This window comes from Megalops cyprinoides, chromosome 6, assembly GCF_013368585.1.
Source record: "Megalops cyprinoides isolate fMegCyp1 chromosome 6, fMegCyp1.pri, whole genome shotgun sequence".
Classification (NCBI taxonomy): domain Eukaryota; kingdom Metazoa; phylum Chordata; class Actinopteri; order Elopiformes; family Megalopidae; genus Megalops; species Megalops cyprinoides.
The window spans coordinates 18,892,897-18,912,732 of record NC_050588.1 but is presented as its reverse complement, the minus strand read 5'-3'; the positions used below and the strand labels follow the sequence as shown (position 1 = coordinate 18,912,732).

General features: G+C 43.3%; 2 protein-coding genes across 2 annotated transcripts; one reads left to right on the top strand and one right to left on the bottom strand.

Annotated features, from left to right (window-relative positions):
* Positions 1–1,633: 1,633 nt before the first annotated feature.
* LOC118779015 (baculoviral IAP repeat-containing protein 7-A-like) lies at positions 1,634–5,569 on the bottom strand. Its single transcript, XM_036530837.1, has 4 exons — positions 5,017–5,569; positions 3,919–4,018; positions 3,371–3,447; positions 1,634–1,839 (listed from the first exon to the last, which is right to left on the bottom strand). Exons 1-4 carry the CDS (start codon positions 5,567–5,569, stop codon positions 1,634–1,636), a joined length of 936 nt encoding a protein of 311 aa, XP_036386730.1.
* A 904-nt stretch (positions 5,570–6,473) lies between these two features.
* Positions 6,474–19,797, top strand: LOC118779929 (YTH domain-containing family protein 1-like). The gene is made up of 6 exons (XM_036532266.1): positions 6,474–6,828; positions 7,450–7,474; positions 10,769–10,848; positions 14,362–15,921; positions 18,013–18,057; positions 18,865–19,797. The coding sequence occupies exons 1-6, from the start codon at positions 6,802–6,804 to the stop codon at positions 18,889–18,891; spliced, it is 1,764 nt and encodes a 587-aa protein (XP_036388159.1). The 5' UTR covers positions 6,474–6,801; the 3' UTR covers positions 18,892–19,797.
* Positions 19,798–19,836: the final 39 nt, after the last annotated feature.

Sequence of the window (19,836 nt, the reverse complement as noted above, 5' to 3'; positions counted from 1 at the left end):
TCAGTAAAATTAAATAGATTAAATCCAGTTCAAATCTCTGTTAGGTTACTGTTGAACCCTTGAGCAAGGTACTTAATGTGAACTGCCTCAGAAAATATCCAGCTATATAAATGCATAACACGTAGAAATTGTTATGTAGGTTGCTCTGGATAACAGCGTCTGCTAAGTGAATGTAATGGAATGGAATGTTAGTCAGACACCAGACAGCCTGATGATGACTACTGTGCATTACACAGCAACATGGAACAGCTACATCACCTCTCCCTCTCACACATCCTGGAATGATTTTGGTGCCACTCACTGTGCTCTCACTGGGGCTGAAGGGTTAACTCTGGAATCCAGCTCAGATGTGTGCTGGTAAATGGGAACAGCAGTTTGTTTATAAATGTGTTCCTTAAATTCATCACCATTGTTAGTTTTTGCCTGGTGTAAAGGCCTCTTTATAAATATGATATTTCTATTATGCAAACCATATCATTCAATACTATCCATGAGGTAGTGCCTCAGTGCTGGATCAAGGTTGTGTGGACTGGCTGGACACTGATATCAGCTCTGGTACCTTCTATGTCACAGGCTGAGTGAAAGGAAATCTGACTTTTGATTTTTAGCTAAAAGCAGAGTAATATTAGTGAGAACACACTAGAAATATACTGTGAACATTTAATCTAAAAAAAGAACATACCAGTTTGATTACTGCAAAAGTCAATTTTAATTGTTATTGTGTCATTACAGTAGTCTGTATTATCTCTGGTGTGAGTAGGGAGAGAGGAGGGTTCATTGGCTGTAAACTCATTTCCTCGTGTTTGTGCATCGTAGATCTCACCAGCCACACTGCAAGTAAACGCAAACACTCACTACAATGTCTCAGCTCAGCACCACCTCCCAGCCATCACACAACACCATCACAATGTTTCTGTTGCCTTGTCAACACTACTGCATATGCAACAATGTTAAGACCACAATGTGTGGTAGCTAGGCCAGCATATGACATCAGGGCAGATTCAGCTGTGGGTCTCTGAAAGAGAAGAAAATAACTCATTCACTTTTAACTAGCAGGTTGCAGGTTCAGTTGCTAACTGGGGCACTGCTATTGCAGCCTTAAATAAAATCGAGCATTAGCAATCATTTTGTGTGTATATGTGCGTGTATATAGTGTCTAAAGGTTGCAAGATGAGTCCCTGGTGTGGCAATGCCATTACACTTTTAAGCATAGTACTCACTGTAAAAATGCAAGTCACCATGGATAGGGATAACTGCCAAGAAAATAAATAAGTCATAAGTAAGTACACACACACACAGAGTATTAGTTGTGAGTGGGGTACTCATATACATAAACACACCTTCAGAGAGTTAGTTGTTAGTGCAGCACACACACACCCTCAGCTAGTTGTAAGTGTAGCACATACACACATACACACACACACAGGATTAGTTGTGAGTGGGGCTCTCCCATACACACACGCACACACACACACACCCTCAGAAGGTTAGTTGTTAGTGCAGCAGACACGTATACTCAGATAGTTAGTTTAGTGAGTGTAGTGCACACACACATACACACACACACACACACACACACACATGCACACACCCTCAGAAGGCTCGTGTGTGAAGCGCTCTTGGAGAGGAACTCTCAGGACATGAATGCACGGACGCTGCCGCGGATGGCTGCGCGGCAGATGGGGCAGTGGGACAGGCTGGGAGCGCAGTCTGCGCAGACCACCAGGTGACCGCAGGGGATGAAGACCAGGGACACGGGCTTGTCCATGCACACCTTACAGGTGCGTTCCTGCTGCAGCTGCATCAGCTGCTCCTGCGCAGACTGCCCCCCTGACGCTTCTAACACACAAAAACACACACCAAAATATACATGTAACATCATGCCATACTTACGTTTATACACAGCATACATATAAACATATAACAAAATGCCACATGCACGCACACATTCATAACAGCTTTCAAAATGTTCAACATTTATTTGGTGCAACTGCTTTGTGCATCCAATCACTAATTTCACAGCAAATGCTAGGACAGGAAGAACAAGAATGTGAGCTAAACAAGGCCTCTGGAGTTCCCCCTTCTCTCAGTGTTTTTCCTATTCCCACAGAAAAGTCTGGTTAGATTTTTAACTCCTTACATGCTAACTGCTGAAAGACTCATTGCAGTAACAGGAGAGATGCCAGAGCGTAAATAAATGCTACATCTTACATGTCTCCAATAATGACACATCAAAATGGCATATAGTGTTTCAAAAGAATTGCTACAGCATCTTATTTCATCAGCGATCTTTCTTTGCTGGGACATTATCTGCTTTGCAGTTTCATTTGTTATCTTTACTGGTATATTTTAGAATTATTTTTATTCACTGATCTGGGGCCTTACTCACCGTGCCTGGAGTCAGTGTCCCTGTTAGAAGTAGCCTGTGATCCTCTCTGGAGAGAAAAGACATTGATTCCATTAAAGGGCACCTTGACCTGTTCTCATTAAACACTGACATTGCATTTAACCGTTTAGCAGACACTTATCCAGGGTGACTTGCAAAAGTCTGCACAGTGGTCTACCCTCTACAAACGTTACATTTCTTTCTCCTTCTACGATGACGACAACGATAGAATAGCCAAATGCTCCTCTAAGCTAACAATATTAAAACTCTGGTGTGTTCATAACAAGAAGTGTCTTGCCCCCTAGTGGTTATGTGTTAACCACCTGCATGCACGCTCAGAACAGTATGGAGGGAGCAAGGAGCAGCACATTGATTTTATTTGCTGTGCCCGTGATGTCAGACACAATGCATCCATGGAACCTTCATGAGTGTGGGGTTGAGCGAGTGAGACTCTCAACCGCCATGCACCAAACAGCACTCAGCTTTAACATGTACAAGAACTGAATGCATCAAATACACACCCACACGCACATGTGCTTAGTTTGTTCAGCACTGGATTAAAATTCAGCTTTTACTAAAAAATAAACGAGAGTGTAACTTTTTTTCAGTGCAAATACTTCTTCTGTCTTAATTGTGTTATTGTTGCAGTCATCAAGTTGAAAAAAAGGTTAAACACTAATTTAATCGCGAATGAAATTTAAGTAATAATGTTGATTGAATCTAGGCTTCAATCAAAATCACCCTCTACTCTTTTATTCTCTCATAAAACAACCCCAGCTGCTTTTAAGACCATTTATACACACAAGTGCTAAAGTGCCCCACAACATGCTACAACATACTACAAAGACACTAATACATGCTACAACACATTACAACATACTACAAAGACAATAAAACATGCTGCACCAAGCTACAACATTCGAGAAAGACAAACACATTACAATGCACTGCGACACACTGAAACAAACAAGCCCCTTACCACACTTTCACCAGCACTGCGCTGAGACTCCTGGACTCTAGCGACGTATTCATAGCCTTTTGTCTTAAGTAAAAACTCACACCTGAAGGAGACAGAAAAATACTGATGATTATTCATAACATGGGGCTTTATGCATACAGCATCAGCATCTTCTTAAATTCACCAACTTTTCTATTGTAAGACCTAACACCAAATCTGAATTTAATATAAGTTAATATGTTCACTTTAGCACACTCAAGATGTAATTTGACTTTCAACTTGAAGAAATGTTCTTATAATCTGGAATGAAAAATCAGGTATTGAATGGTGTTTTATGAATTCAGTCCATGTCAGAACTAAATTCAAAATAAAAAACTCTTCTATCATAGAAACTCCTACTTTAGTTTTTTCTTCTTTCTTTGCTAAAAATAGAAATTGGCATATCCATTTCAACATCATCAAGTTGTTCTTATTAGTAGGAATGAAAACTAAGATGTGAATTTAACGCTACTGTTATTTACATATTATGGATGAAACCCCTCTCCTTCTTGTATCTGCTGCGATAGGTTGTTACCGTGGGAACCACTTGGCATGCTCCAGCCATGGATCATCTCCAGGCTCCCAGTTCCGCAGGCCCCCATCACAGTAGAAGCATTTCACGTTGTCACCTTGACCTAGGAGAGCCATGTCTGTCACCATGCAGCGCACACAAACACACACTTTCTTACACTATGTTGCCTCTCTCTTTCCTGTAAACACACACACAGACATGCACATACATTTTTATGCTACCTCTCTAACCCTGCACTCTTCCAGACTCCCACAGCCAGTGCTGTAATGTTCAGAAGTTAGAGTATCCATCCTTACCATCATGTAACATTACTCAGAGGCAATGGGTTCTGTTTGACAGGGGCATGACAAGTTGTTTTTGACATGTTGAATGAGAATTTTTTTTTAACATTACCGAACATTGCCAAACAACATTACAATGACATATTACCATAACCATGTTGGGTTGAGTAAGCATTTTAAATATTAAAGCTTCTCTGAATTTGGCAGGTGGAATTTATCACTTTTTTTTTGGAAACACCTATCTTTGAGCTCTTTGTTTTTATTTGTTTATGTGTGTTTTTATCCAAATCGTTAGTCTTAAAGTCAGAGATTGTATTCACAAAATATGTATGAAATATTACGTGTTACAGACACATAAACATGTAAAGCCTGAATGTGCCCTGCTCGAACGGTTCAACCTCCCTGACAAACAGAACAGCGATGGAAATTCTGCCTCTGTCCAGGGGTTTCCACGCTCAGCGTCATGACGCAGCACTTCAATTGTTTCGAGCGCAGTTACAAAGAAGTCTTTTACCTATACCTACCACAAGACGATTTTTCATGCTCTTTTTTTTCATGCAGGTAACGATGTACAATTTGTTGTATACTGTCCGTAACAATGATTTTTTGTGTCTTACAATACGCAAAGCAGTGATGGAATAGCAACGCGCAAAGCAAAATGTTCCAAGAAATTCCTGGAACAACACAAGTAAAAACGTTTTAACTTCGTGCCATGTCTCAACCTTCGAGGCTGTTAACATATAACATATGTACGGCTAGTATATGTTACTTTATCTGCATGTTTGTTTAAATGTCCATACTTATAGCTGAATATGCGCACCAGTGTAGCAGAAGCCCGCCTGTGCCAGGACCTCGGGCCGAACGGCGGCATCAGTCGGCCAATTGTAGAAACTGCTCAGCCGCGTCTCCTCCCTCTCCATCTCCGGGTAAACAGCCTGTCCAGCCAAAGCCTCGTCGTCCACTGCTGCTCTCTGAAGTTGACTCAAAAGCTGCCCATCAACTGAATCAGTGGCCTTTGGTGTGAGGGGCCGTGGGACGTTACCCACGCTTGTGCCCCGCACGAAGCCACATGTTGGAAAGTGCCTGCGGTGCTCGTTGGAGGGACAGTCGCCATGAACCCAGTCCCTCAATATCCCTCCACAACAGAAACATTGCACTTTATCTCCGGGCCCCACATAGTAAAATCCCGCTTTGGCTAAACTGACGCCAGTAACCGGGGCGTCTCTGGGCCATTCTTGGAAAGTCTTCTGCCTGTCCTCTTCATTCCACATTCTGGGCTCCACCAGGATGGACATCGGTGAGCTCCTGTCATCCGGCATGCTGGGCTGCGGATCCGGGATGTTTTCGTTGCTTTCTGATCCAGTGCCACTCATCCCGTCTGCGTTCCATAGCGGACTGTGAGGCTGTGGCGGTGGTGGATGGGGCAACGGCGGCGGCTTGCGCAATGCACGCAGAATAGCGTTCCAGAACAGTCAGCTGTGTGGCAGAACGAGGCCGCGTGCGGTCAAGCCCTGATAATTAGCACATACACAATATCAGTTTCTATTTATGGCATTATTTTGCCCTGATGGCAGTGGGGAAACGTTGTAAGCAATAAACAAAAATTGGATTGTGTTTATATGCGTTTACTGGAAGTCTTAAATAATAGTTTTATTAAACCTATACAGCAATTCAGACATCGATACAGATACCGATACAGCCAACTAGTGTCCATTCTTAAGGCGAGTTTTCGATAAGATTGAATTGGAATATTAGATCATAAAAAATATATATATGTCGCCTGAAAAGAGATGTTATTTAACTAATTTGGTCCAGTATTTTCTGATAAGCATCTACGGAAACACACAATTTATAAAACCTCTATAAATTGTGTGTTTCCGTTGGACAAAAATGATTGGTAACTGGAACAACATTAACTGATGGTATCAAATATAATGTAAATATAATGCAACGAGGTATTGTTTTATATTACACAATGAACTTCATTACTGCTCATGTTAAAATACAGTTTTGACCATGAAACAAAAATAAGGTTTGTAAAAATTTTCAGAATACAGAGCTACACATTTTAACTACCTTGCGTATAGCTGTTAGTTATCCTTGATCATACCAAATGAAACGAAGCAAATTTTGATAACTGTAGGCTTCTTATATTACCGTCCTAGCAACCACCAGCTTCACACCATTCATATCATCCGCTCAGCCTGGCCACCACCTAAAAGAAACCGGTGTCGGTGACGTCAATCCCCTCCGTTCAGACCCCGGATGAAGCTGCCATTGGGGGGAAGTGGACTGGGCTTCACAATAACAGGAGGTTTGTTGGAGTGAAAAAAACGGCGAAAAGAATCCACCGTGGAACGAAATCCTGTATAGTTTTGAACTGTGGACATTTAAAAGACCATCTGTGCTGCCTTCGAGGTGGACTAAGTGAATCAAAGTGAACGGAATTAACAGCATTAAAGCAGCGGGACTTGTGTTGGTAGCTATACGTGCGGTGGAAAAAAACATAGCTGGCCAGCTACTGTACTAAAGAGAAGGAAACACGGGGCTTGGAAAAGCACTGACTCAAGGCTCCACTCGAATCCCGGAGCTTGCTTAATGAATTATGTCTGCCACAAGCATTGACCCTCAGGTAGGCAGGACGGGATATGCCGGGATATTTGCTTATGTTACGAAGGCCTTTGCAGCAAGGAAAAGGGAATTCACTTCCAATCCTTGTCCTTTAGCTAGCTATCTAGCTTCATCGCTAGCTACCAGAATAGAGGAAAGCTTGTCAGCCAGCTAACAAAAAATTCAAACGAACGTGACACGAAGAACGTGTTTCACTGAAACGCCACAATCACCGGCTGGTTGCCCAATCACCACTACGCTTGTTTGCGTGAAATGTTTTTAATTTAGGTCTCAGTCAGAAGCTATCCAGGCACATAGAATGTGGTTGGCTAGCTCGCTAATTATCCATCTCTTTTTGGATTTGGCTAGCTAACGTTGAAGCATAGCTAGATGGATAGCTGTGTGTTCATTTGGATGTTCGTTGTCCTTCCCTGACATTTTTTTTAATCAGCTGGCAAAATAGCTAGTAACACCAGGATAAGCTTAATAAACTTGGTATCGAGCTGCCCTATCAGCATCCAGCGGGGGCCCGTAGCTCTCCATCCTGTGTGGTTTTTTTCCTTCAGGAGTGGAGTAGTGTTATGTGGGGTAATAGTTATATGTGTTTCTCTCTTGCATGTTTTCCGTTAAAATGGAAATGAAGAGATCAAAAGGACAAGACTCTAAAGGTAAGAAAAACAGAACGAACTATTGGCTATCTCACCGGCTGGTCAGCCAAGACTGTACCTACCTGGCTATTGAGCTAGCTAGTTGGGATTGCTGTGTGTGTGTGTGTGTGTGTGTGTGTGAGCGCGCTGGGGGGTCTGACACATGTGTTTTTTTTCTCCCACGGAACATCATCGTGAAATGTTGGGAAATGGCAAGTACCGGGAAACTAGAATCGCCGGATGATGTCTAGCTCCACCTCACGGTGCAATCTTAGAGGCTAGCTATCTTGCTAGCATGCTAAACATTGTCAACAAGGCCTGGATTCTTGCTCACACGACTCCTGAAAAGATTTCGTGTGGCTAGCTGGCTTGCTACATAGTTGTATTGCAATCTGGTCACCTGATAGCTTTCTACTTCCTGTGCAGTTGTAAGGTCTAACCTTAACTTGATTCTGTGTATACGTAATATTAGCTGTTTAGACTGGTTAGCATGACGTAATTAGACGACATTAACATTACATGCCTGGAATCAGGATCCAGCGAGTGATAAAACATTTTGCTTATGGAACCGAGTTATGGCTTGTTTTAAAATTATTTTCAAGATATCGGTAAAAGTTATGCAAAATTATTTTTCACTCGGTGCAGTGCCATCTGAGGTAAGATGCCGTCCCACTGTCGTAATTAACTCCGCACTCCATTGAGATTCATTTTACACTCACAGAACCCGGCGTACTAAGTTAGCTAGACTAGCTTTCTATCTGAGAACTCTGGGTTGCAGTTTGGGTTGAATTTTCCATGCTATGGGAAAGGGTGGCATTTTATCTTAGTGGATGCAATATAACCCCTTTCTGCGATTAAAAAAAAAAAAAAAAAAAAAAACTCATATGCACAATAATGGATACAAATGGAGACATTTTCTTAAACCTTTAATATAATCCATCGTTTTCACTTTTTTTGGTAGACACCTCCCTGCTCAACCGTAAAATGTTACCGCAGTAGGTATAACGGTTTTTCACCAATGTAGTCGCCGCATGCAATAAATGATTTGAAGCAACTGGTTGTCGGCAGACGCCCGTGCGCATGTAAAGTAGGTACAAATTGCAGCATCTCTGTAGTTTTGAATGTCATGCTCTCTAAATCAGTCCTAATTTGTTGAGGGATAAGTGACGTTTGTTTTAAGTGATGCAGGACAGATAAAATATTTTTGAGTGGCAGTGAAGCTCCTTGCCTGCATTGAAAAGTAAGCCCAAGAATATTGTTAGAGGGAGAGAAAGGTGTGTGTCTGTGTGTGTGTGTGTGTATGTGTACATGTAATTGTTCATGCCTGCATGTGTTCGTATATGGGTAGGTGTGCTTTGGTCCATTCAGGTGTTCGTAATTGTGCAAGCGTTGATATATTTGCTTGTGTTTATGTGCGTACAACTATGTGTGTCAGATACATAGGGGCTGTCTCAGAGCAGTTGGGTGGACACATGATCTAGGTGACTCACTCTGACAGTAAATCTGAATCATTTCCTGGTTATTGTCAGGGTTACTAAAATAGAGTTCAGACAGGCACTAATGTATCCACTTACTTGTGATCCATGTAACTAAATAGTGTAACATTTGTTCCAGTTTACGCACCAAAATGTGCGTGTGCATCAGAGTCTGCCTGAGGCCTGCTTTGATAACCATGGTTACGGCAGAGGCGATTTCGCTTCCTGGTTATGGCAGAGCTGATTACACTTCCTGGTTACAGCACAGCTGATTTTGCTTCCTGGTTACACCAGAGCTGATTCACTCAGGTGTAACCTAGACATCTTTGCACCTTCATATATCTTTCTGTCGTCTGTGAGAGTTGAAGATATACATGCTCATAGGCATCAGTGTTGAGCAAACTCACTCGCGCAGATCCTCTGTTTTTTGTAATATGCAGATACCCTTTAATCATCTGTGCCAGATTTGAGCCCATCCAGATAACATAATGTTCAGTGAATCTGGGTTATACCTGCTCTGAATTGATGACAGTGAATAAGCAAACTGAGGTGTACACTGTTTCATCTGCAGTACCATTTTAGGGTGCTTTGTCACATGATTGCCATGGTAACAGGATCAGGCTGGTCAGAACCAGACAGTATATGTTACTAAAATCTGTACTTCTGGACCTGTTGGAGCCGTGCCTGAAAACACCCCAGTGGTGTTGGTCAGCCAGTAGGGGGCAGTCTTTCCTTGGCAAAGCAGAAGACCCCTGCCCCAGTGCAGTAATGTAGACTCTGCTACAGGAGAGGTTTTCATGTACATGAGACATTAAACCAATGTCCTGATGCACTGTGGTCATTGAAGGTCCTGTGCCACTTATTGTGAGGAGTCAGAGGTACCTCCAAAGGTGTCCTGGCCAAATTCCCCGTCAGAATCCTTCAGTCTGGCCGTTTAAGAAACCCTTACTTTGCGAATAATAAGAAAGATCTCCCCCCCCCCTTTGCCTCAGCTGATGTGAGGTGAGTCTTCTGTGTGGAATGGCTTCCATGTATCACCACCAAGTGGGTGCTACACTTGGCTGTGGTTGAGGTGAGTCACTCTGCCTTCATTGTAAAGCACTTTGAGATTCTTCATTACTGTTCTTATAATCATTTGGCTCAACAATGAACAAATCTTTACCTGGTGTAGGATTTTTGCATACATGATGGTCTAGAGTAGGGTCTATGGTCATTTAGCAACCCCTGGCGGACTTCCTATTTGCACAGAGATAATAAGGGGGAGAGAAGAATAAAAGCACGTAGATTTGTGTATTCAGTGTTTAGGCATGTTATTCTTTGAGGGTCAGTTCTCGTCTGTGTTTGCTATGTTCATAAAATTTGGTAAAGAGTATGCATTCTGTTAATACCTGATTGGACCTCTATTCACAGAGTGCATAGTTTTAGAAAGGGGGGTGTGTAAATTGCCTCACTCTGTCCACACCACTTCTGCTCTGGATCTGGACCTGCATGAAAAGTCGCTGAGGATTCAATATAAGTCCTGGTCCTGTTTGGTTGGGTGGGACTGTCGCATCGACTGTCGGATAGTTTGATAGGTTTGTTTGACTGCATGGAGATGTTGGCATTCATCAAGAACTGGATCAATCATTCAGTCAGGGTCACCTGTCAGATGTGTGATTGGTATCCAGATCAGTCGTCATCATGGTATTGGTTTTTTCCTCCCTGTTGCATTCTATATAAAATGTAATCACCTCCTTTTTCTCTGTGTATGTGTGTGTGTGAGTGTGTGTGTGTGTGTCTGTTTATCTGGAGGTGTGTAAATTGGTCAATAATTCCACTGTCACATAATCTCTTCTTTCAGTACAAAATGGTTCACTTCATCAGAAGGAAACTGTCCATGACAACGATTTCGAACCCTACCTCACCGGCCAGTCTAACCAGGTGAGGATTGTGGAAAAGCTGATAAGGGGACGTCAGTAATGGGGTTTGGGGCAAGGTTGTTGACACAGGGTGATATTGAATAATTTTTTTATATGTTCAGTTACAAAGGGAATGTTTTACAGATGCAAAAACTGTTGACAAGATGTGGAAATCATTGCTTTAGTTCAGGGTTTGAAATAAACATGTGCGACCTTCTCCGGAGTTTCCTAAGCATGTTTTCTCTTTTAAGCTCCACATTAGAAGGATGGCCCGTCTAAATTATATAGAAATGTAATCCATTATTGTTATCATTATTGTATTGGTGTAGCTGTAAGAGCAATACATTATTCAGTATTGGATGTATTAACAGGTAAAGAGACTCAGACTGTAAACATACTGAAAACACAGGTACATGTATGCATGTTTATCAGTCTGGCTGTAAACTCCTACTTAACTCAAGTGAACAATGTGACAGAATGTAAGGCCACCAGATAAGCGTCCTGTATGCTCACAGTGTGTTTTTGCTGGGTAATAGAGCAACCTGTAAAATGTATTTTGGGTTATCGTTCGTTTGGGTGTTGTTACCTCCTGCTTAGTTTTAGGTGTGATGTAATCTGGCCCTGTACCTTACATTACATTACAATATTGTCATTTAGCAGACACCTTTATCCAGAATGACTAACTTACAGTAGATTACAATTTTATCCATTCATACAGCTGGATATTTACTGAGGCAATTATGGGTTAAGTGCCTTGCCCAGGGGCACAACAGCAGCACCCCAGCAGGGAATCAAAATATCAACCTTTTGATTACGATCCCTGCTCCTTACCACTACACCACACTTCCGTCCCGCTGCTGTGAACCTGTATAAAATACCTGTGCTGTTCAGCCATTAGATAGATCAGCTCCATAGGGGGACCATTACAGGGCGAGCACTTTAACCTTTGTGATGCCTGTGATTCATTTGAACCTGTTCAGGTGCTGTGTCTAGCTGAAGGGTTGAGCAGTATGGCAGCCCCCTCCCTGCCATGAGTGGCATAAGCCTCCAGTGCTTTGGCTGTTTATTCCACATTGCTGCCTACAGCCTTCTCACCCAGACCTCAGTGCTTTTGTTCCATGCTTCACATGGTTGTTCCTGTTTAGTAGAACTTCTTGACTCATTTTGATTCTTTTCTGGAAAGATCCAGACTCTGAACCCTTAATTAGTTAATTAAGGCATTGAGTAATTGCAGTGACCTGGCTAATTCTAACCCTGGACATTTCATCAAGCCATAAACCCCACTTCCCATCAGGTGCAAGCTTCATGGAATTGCATAAAGATGCAGGCTCGTCTCAGTGCCTGAATTTTACACTACACATGACTGTTTAATGCCCTGATACTCAAAGTGCCACAGCAAAAATCACTGAATAAAAATTGAAGTGTTCCATAGATTTAGAAACTGGAGACTGATACAGATTTGAAGGTATACCATTACATTGCCACATTTTATGTTTACACAGAGCAATTGAAAGATTTTGTTTTTAAATCCAAGTTTAAATGCTCTTATTGGCTGTCTTGAATTGACAGGAAGAAAGAAGGTACCCCGAATTGACAGGAAGAAAGAAGTTCTCATTGACAGGATATAAAATGCACATGTGCAAGAAGATCATAAGCAGCATACTGTTTAGTGGTGTGAACAGGGCTGTGTGTGTTAGTGTTGGTCAGCTTTTTATGGTGGGCAGCTAGAGAAGTGTCTTGAGCCTTTGTGGGTTATGAAAAAATATGACTGAGTATGATGAAAAAAGCATATCTGGGTATGCTGATGAGGTGTGCCAGGCAGCACTTGATTCATCATTGTTTCTGAGGTGGGGGAAGTAAATGGTGTTTTTGTAATGCAACCGCCTGTGAGTCTGATCTGTTTACCCCAATAATAGCCACTCCTGTTACTGTTGTGAAAACACTTGGCATGCACCATGATCATAAATGAAGCTTTTTTAAAAATTATTTTTATTATTTTTTATTTAGTTGTCTTATTTATTGAATTGCAGTAGCATGAATTCCCCCTGGAACAGGCGTGGGGGATGTCAGCAGTGCAAAAAATATAGCAGTGTCTTCGTCCTGTTATGACACAGGGCAGTTGATCAGGCTTCCCCTGATGTGAAGATATCGGCTCCCTGCTGTTGTGCTGTAAAGAATAATGAGCAAGAGCTGGTGGCGATGATCATAAGCTCATTCTCAAGCAAGACTCTGCCTGCTGATGATCTGAGTGAGACTCCATTTCAGACGGACGCAGAATTCCAGCCTCCACATTACACCTGTTTCCCTATTGATTGAGGGATTTAAGCAAGAGTAGACATTTAGCAGTGTGTTTGTTAACAGGGGAAGTGGAAATGTAGTATTTACTGTGGTATAAGCTGTGGAGTGTTTAATGGATTTTTGCAGTGTAACGTGTAATGGTATGTTTACCCTGGAGCATGTAATGGTGACAAAAAGCCATTTAGTGTTTTTCTGGGCTTAATCTTATTTCCAGTTCTGCCTGGGTTTGCAGGCTGCCATGAAGCCATGCTGATGATGCAGTAACCTAATGTTGCAGGCGGCCATCTTTTAGCTGCCTTTCATGATGATCAGAACACAATCTGAATTTGTCCTGAAGAAAAACATTCAGCTAAAGGATTTAGTGGACATTGCAACTAGAGGATTGAAAGGCAGGTCCTTCTCCTGCTAGCTACATGCTAGCTGCATGTCAGTTGGTTTTGGACACCTGGAGTTGGTTCCCCCTGTAGCAGCACAAGGGATAAGCACTTTGTGATGACCTCTGATCTAGAACGGCCGGGCTAGAGGTGTGACAACACCCCCTTGTGGAGGTATGGCGTGCGAGGCTGTCTCTGTCTAACGACTAATGATTAGAGAGCAAGGCTTCATGATCTGTCATGTGTCATTAGTAGCATATAAATTTAAACCAGTTGTAGGGTTTTGCTGTTGGGAATCTGTGGAAAGACATTTGATTGGCTCAAGCCAGTGAGTGATGGGCATCACATGTTAGAGCCACCCATTTTGGGGTTCACAGGGCTTCATCAATACATGCAGCCATTCACCTGTTGCCCCTAAACGACACACTGTTGAAATCAGGGATGTCAAACTAAACTCCTGGAAGTCCAGCGTGTGTGGTGGATTTCACTCCAACCCCTGCTGTTAATTGAATAATTAACTATTGTTGTTGTTATCTTTCTTTGTTTGGTGATGTTGCGACTATGTTCACTCAATATTTGAGAGCCTCCCCCAAGGCAGTTGCCGTATCCTTGTTTCACCACAAGACGGCAAAAAGGCAGTCCTAATGAGATCCACCAAATTGGTCGCAGTTCTTAACAGCACATCTTTGGTTCTTATGTGTTGATTTGTTTAAACTTCATATCAGGAATCTGCTAAGCAAATAATTATTTTTTTGCCCAGGAAAACTTGAGACTCCCTAGTCTGCTGGGAGGGGTTTGAATTTAAGCTGATTTAGTTGCATTTCAGTGAGATCATAACCATGAACCTGTTATTTATCTTACAGAACAACAGCTATCAATCCATGACGGACCCTTACATGTCCAGCTACTACGCCCCCTCCATTGGGTTCCCATACCCACTCAGTGAAGCCCCTTGGTCAACTGGCGGGGACCCCCCTATCCCTTATCTGACCCCCTATGCACCCTTGAGCAATGGAGACCACCACTTTATGCACGACACAGTTTTCGGACAGCCGGGGGGGTTGGGGAGCAACATCTACCCCCACAGGTTTAACTTTTTCCCCGAGAACCCAGCCTTCTCTGCCTGGGGCACCAGCGGCTCCCAGGGCCAGCAGACTCAGAGCTCGGCCTACGGCAGCAGCTACAGCTACCCGCCCAGCTCGCTGGGGGGCACCCTGGTGGACGGGCAGACGGGCTTTCACAGCGACACTTTAAACAAGGCCCCCGGCATGAACAGCATCGAACAGGGCATGGTGGGGCTGAAGATCGGGGGCGACCTGACGGGCTCCGGCGTCAAGGCCGTGGGCTCCATGATCGGCGGGGCGGTGGCGGGCAACGGGAGCGCCGCCCTGGGGATGCCGCCGCCCAAGCCCACCTCCTGGGCGGCCATCGCCAGCAAGCCCGCCAAGCCGCAGCTCAAGGCCAAGGTGAAGCCGGGCATGCCCATGCCCGCCGGCGCCCTCCCGCCGCCCATCAAACACAACATGGACATTGGCACCTGGGACAACAAGGGGCCCGTGAGCAAAGCGCCGCCACCCCTGCACCCGCCCCTCCCTCTCCCCCAGCAGCAGCCGCTGCCCCTGCAGTCCCCGCAGTCGCTGGCGCAGCAGCAGATGCAGCAGCTGCCCCTGCAACCCCCCCACCAGCCCCCGCCTCTCCAGCCCTACCAGAACCACGCCCAGGGCCTGCCCCCGCAGACTCGCTGGGTGGCGCCCCGCAACCGCAACCTGGGCTACGGCCAGGGCGGCAGCACCGACAGTAGCAACTCTTCCAGCGGGGGCGGGGCTCCGGGCTCCGGCGGGGTGGGGCCCGGCGGGGAGTCGCACCCAGTGCTGGAGAAGCTGAGGGCGGCCCACAGCTACAACCCAAAGGACTTCGACTGGAACCTGAAGAACGGCCGCGTGTTCATCATCAAGAGCTACTCGGAGGACGACATCCACCGCTCCATAAAGTACAACATCTGGTGCAGCACGGAGCACGGCAACAAGCGGCTGGACGCTGCCTTCCGCGCCATGAGCGGCAAGGGCCCCGTCTACCTGCTGTTCAGCGTCAACGGCAGCGGCCACTTCTGCGGGGTGGCCGAGATGCGCTCGCCCGTGGACTACGGCACCAGTGCCGGCGTCTGGTCGCAGGACAAGTGGAAGGGCAAGTTCGACGTCAACTGGCTCTTCGTCAAGGACGTGCCCAACAGCCAGCTCCGGCACATCCGCCTGGAGAACAACGAGAACAAGCCGGTCACCAACTCGAGGGACACGCAGGAGGTGCCCCTGGACAAGGCCAGGCAGGTGCTGAAGATCATCGCTGGGTATAAGCACACCACCTCTATTTTCGACGATTTCTCCCACTATGAGAAGCGGCAGGAAGAAGAGGAGGTGGTTCGCAAGGTTAGCACGCACATGCACAGACATGCATACCCGCATGGACTTTCACACATACACACACACACATAATGCTTCCACTGTAACCTTATTTCCCATGAAGAGCTGGGAGCTCAAGTTGGAGGCTTGAGGGATTTGAATTAAGTTTCAGTTTTTTTTTAAGGATTAATAACATGAACTACAGAATCTTTTGCAAAGTGAGCTCTCTCAGCAGAACGAGAGGGCATAGGCTGGAATTAGTTAAAAGTAAATTTCAAACTGACACTGGAAGTATTTTTTACTGGGAGAGTTACAAACTCAAGGAGTCGATTACCATAAAACCAAAGAGCCTGACAGAGTGCACCATACTGTAGAGTACAGGCAGAATGATGGGTGTGGTTCAGCTGAATGGCCTGTTCTTGTCCATTTATGTAAACCAGTAGTTAATGTCCATGCAGCAATGGTGCCTGGTTTTTAATGTTTTATTCTCTTTATTTTATTTGGAGGTGAATCACAGTTCAGAGAGTGCCAAGTCATGTACCTCCAGTGTAACTTGGGGGAAACAACCTTTTTTTGCTTAAAAATACCAAAAGTGAAAACCTGTGCTTGCCAGAATTTTAATTTGTTCTTCCCTCGTTTCAGGTGATACCAGTAAAACTTTTTTTACTGCATATATGGTTAATTTGTCAGTGTCCATTTTCATAAAGGCAGCACAAAGTGTGAACAAATAAACATTTCAAATTCAACAATGACAGTATTTTCCCAGATTGAACAGTACAAATGATTCACTTGTTTCCAAGTTGGCTTTATGGGAAAAAGGATTACAAATGCAGCAGTGTTTATAATATCTGTTAGTCGTATCCCAGATTAATGTTAACAAAAGCCTATTTACATATCCAACTTGTAGTTGTTGTAAAGTTCATGTAAATGATTTGTCTTGTTTTTGTAAGTTTTGTTTTCAGCTGTCTTGTACTCTTCAAGATCCTTGTAAGGACCTCTCTTTGTTTGCGTTGTCCTGGGAATATGCCTACAGAGAATATGTCTGGTTGCTAAATAGATGTTTATTTAATGTTCAAATGGAACATCATGTTTTATAGATAATTAGACAGTGGTTGATATTTCTATTTTAACTGATTTGGTTTTTTCATCTCTCAGTTGCAGTTTCATTAATTCTTGAATTTGTTTCCACAATGTAAGGATAAACTTTCAATCCTGGCAAGCGCAAAAAAACCCTAAAATCTTTGGGGGGGGGGGGCAAGTGGAAAGGCTTGCAAGACCTTTTATGTCCCTTTGAACATCAAGGGATTTTACTGACATTTCTGTGGAAAATGTGGAGCTGAGATGCTCATCAGACTTTTCTTTAAGTGTTGCTCAGTCTCAGATTTGGGTCTGTTGCACCTCTTATCCGCCTCTGATTGATGATATGGGACCAGGCTGAGGATTCTTTCTTTCCTCTATTCCCATGTGTGATCAGGCACCACCAGCTAACTGTAGTCACAACTGCAGTTTGCACAGACACAGCTGTCAGGAGACACCTTTGTAAACTCAGCCTTATGTTTTTTTTTTTTTTTGAAGATACATCTGTGTTAAGTAGTCAGATATGACCACAATTTTTTATTTTTGAAGTTTTGTCTGGTTTTGTCCTGAAGATTAGTGTAGAAAGACTTTTTCAGTTTTTACTTCTGTAATAAACATCCTGTCCCACAACCCAGCTGAATTAATAAAATGATGAGACTATATCATTGCAAAATGGCCATTAAAATGTCTGCCGGTCCATGTGCTGGCGTCAGCCAGTCGAAAGACTTCATTATGATTGGTTGATAGATCTACCCATTTTGGGGTTCATTATGCCTCATGTAACTGCACAGATAACATGTTTTTTTATGGTACACACAAACCAAAATGCATGTAAATGCATATAATGTAATACCACATGATTCCTTTTTGCTAACCTCTGTACAATGTCTGTTCTAGTCCTTGTTCATTAGTCAGTCAACCTAATTGCATTTAACATAGTGTCATTAACAAGAGTGTTGTCTTACTACTTGTGCGTTTGTATTTATTTAACCCTGTGATCTGTCCTTTTGACCCTCTTTGCTTCTTTGTCTCATTTGATAGAACTTTGAACCCGCGCCCATCCAGAATCGGTCTCGATTGGACCAGGTACAGTAACCACCCCACTGATGGCCGAGAGAGATAATGGGGGTAATAATAATTGTCATCTTGTACCCCTTTTCCATTAGTGTTTTGTGGGTTACCTAGTCTATTTCAAGCCAGGTTGGAACCCTGAAAATCCACCCTCTTTCACGTAGCCTGTTTCTTCAGCATAGGAGCTAGGACCGAGGACCTGGGAGGAGTCAGTACTCTGGGAAATGACAGCATAGAAATACTTGCCTACAGTGCATCACCAGGAAAGCAGTGACAAGCTATAGAGAGTGGTTCACATGTACACTTTAGCGCAAAAAAACAAAAAATTGTTTCTACACATTGATGCAGGGAAGAAATCCTGCTATAGGCTAAACTAAGGGACTCCCGTGGCAGGTTGACATCGGTTGTCTCGTTGTAGAAGCAGCCATGTTTTTGTCCGATTGTGTGTGATGTAATTTAGTCATACCTACTCAATCTCCTCCAATGGTTTTGGTCTCAGTGAAATCCAGGGACAGATATGGCACTCAACACATGTAGACCAAGACTTTTAGTGAATGTAATGGTGCAGAACACTAATGGGAAATGGGTACTAGTAACCACAGCACCGCAAATGCTGTAGCAACACAGCAGGTCATGGTGATGTTAGTGTCACCCATGCCTTATAATCCAGCTCTCAGCGACTTTGATGGATTTGTTCGTTGCTGAGTTGTACTCATTTAACAGTACTAGGAGGACCAGTGCCTCAACAGCTTGTGCACTGACTGTGTTTAATGTTGTGTAACCCTCCTTCACCTTCCTCTTTCTCTCTCTCCTCTCTCTCAGGAACGCCAAAATCGAAGTAAACAGTAGAAGACTGTACACTTGGCTCAGTCAAAGGTTATACTAGGACTGACACTTTGAAATTTAAGTGACATAAAAGAAAAATGAAAAATAAATCCTTTTTTTTCTATTTAATTCTGGTGACTTCGGCCAGCATTGAGAACTTGTGCTTTCTGCTCCAGGTACTTTTCTTGTGCAGGGACAAAGCTGGTTCATATATCAAGTAGCTTCAGCAGTTTGTTTTGTTTTGTTTTTCTTTCTGTTTGATTTCTGTCTTTTAGTCAGACTGGTCCCCCCCCCTTTTATTTAACAGTGAATCAGGGTTCTGCAGCACCTGTAATTACACCTGGCCAGTTCATATTTTGTACAATCAAGACACATGAGTTCTAGCCTTGTTGTCCAGAGGGGGGCAGTGTTGCAGTGTTATGGGTGTAAGTTGTGTGGCCAGGCTGAAGATGTTTTGGCAATAGAACTGGACAATGAGAGATTGAATGACCTATGACAAATTTTGATGTAAAACTATATTTTTTGAATTATGTATTTCTTGGCATATTACTGTTGTGACAACTTTAAAAGGTCAATTCAGAAAATATGTGCTTATTGTTTTTTTTTTTGTTTTGTTTTTTGGAGCCTTAATAATAATTCTTTTGAAATGATGAATGACATGGAAAATAGAATAATCTTTACTTAAGTTGTAACAGTACTAGTGAATCAGGGAAAGAGGCTGTCATGGACAAACTGTTTGCAGAGAAGTTCTAATTTTCTCTGCTTATGGAAGAGGAGAGAAGACAGGGATGCTCTTTTTGAGGTCTGGTTCAGATCCTAACAATACAACTCTGAATTATGTTTTGTTTTTTTTTCCTGCTTTTTTTTTTTAATGGTGATGTAACTTTTACTGTTCCATGTTTTCCATCAGGGCCTTTGCTCCTGGGTTTATGCCAGTCAGAAAAAGAAAATGTAGCATTTGCTGCTTTT

Excerpts from the sequence above, each read along its gene's own strand:
- LOC118779015 (XM_036530837.1), bottom strand. The coding sequence starts at position 5,569 with ATGAGTGGCACTGGATCAGAAAGCAACGAAAACATCCCGGATCCGCAG. Across the intron at positions 3,448-3,918 it reads CATGCCAAGTGGTTCCCACG|GTGTGAGTTTTTACTTAAGA; the intron begins GTAACAACCTAT and ends TGTCTCCTTCAG. Across the intron at positions 1,840-3,370 it reads TCAGCGCAGTGCTGGTGAAA|AAGCGTCAGGGGGGCAGTCT; the intron begins GTGTGGTAAGGG and ends TTTGTGTGTTAG.
- LOC118779929 (XM_036532266.1), top strand. The coding sequence starts at position 6,802 with ATGTCTGCCACAAGCATTGACCCTCAG. Across the intron at positions 10,849-14,361 it reads TCACCGGCCAGTCTAACCAG|AACAACAGCTATCAATCCAT; the intron begins GTGAGGATTGTG and ends TTTATCTTACAG. Across the intron at positions 15,922-18,012 it reads AAGAGGAGGTGGTTCGCAAG|AACTTTGAACCCGCGCCCAT; the intron begins GTTAGCACGCAC and ends CTCATTTGATAG.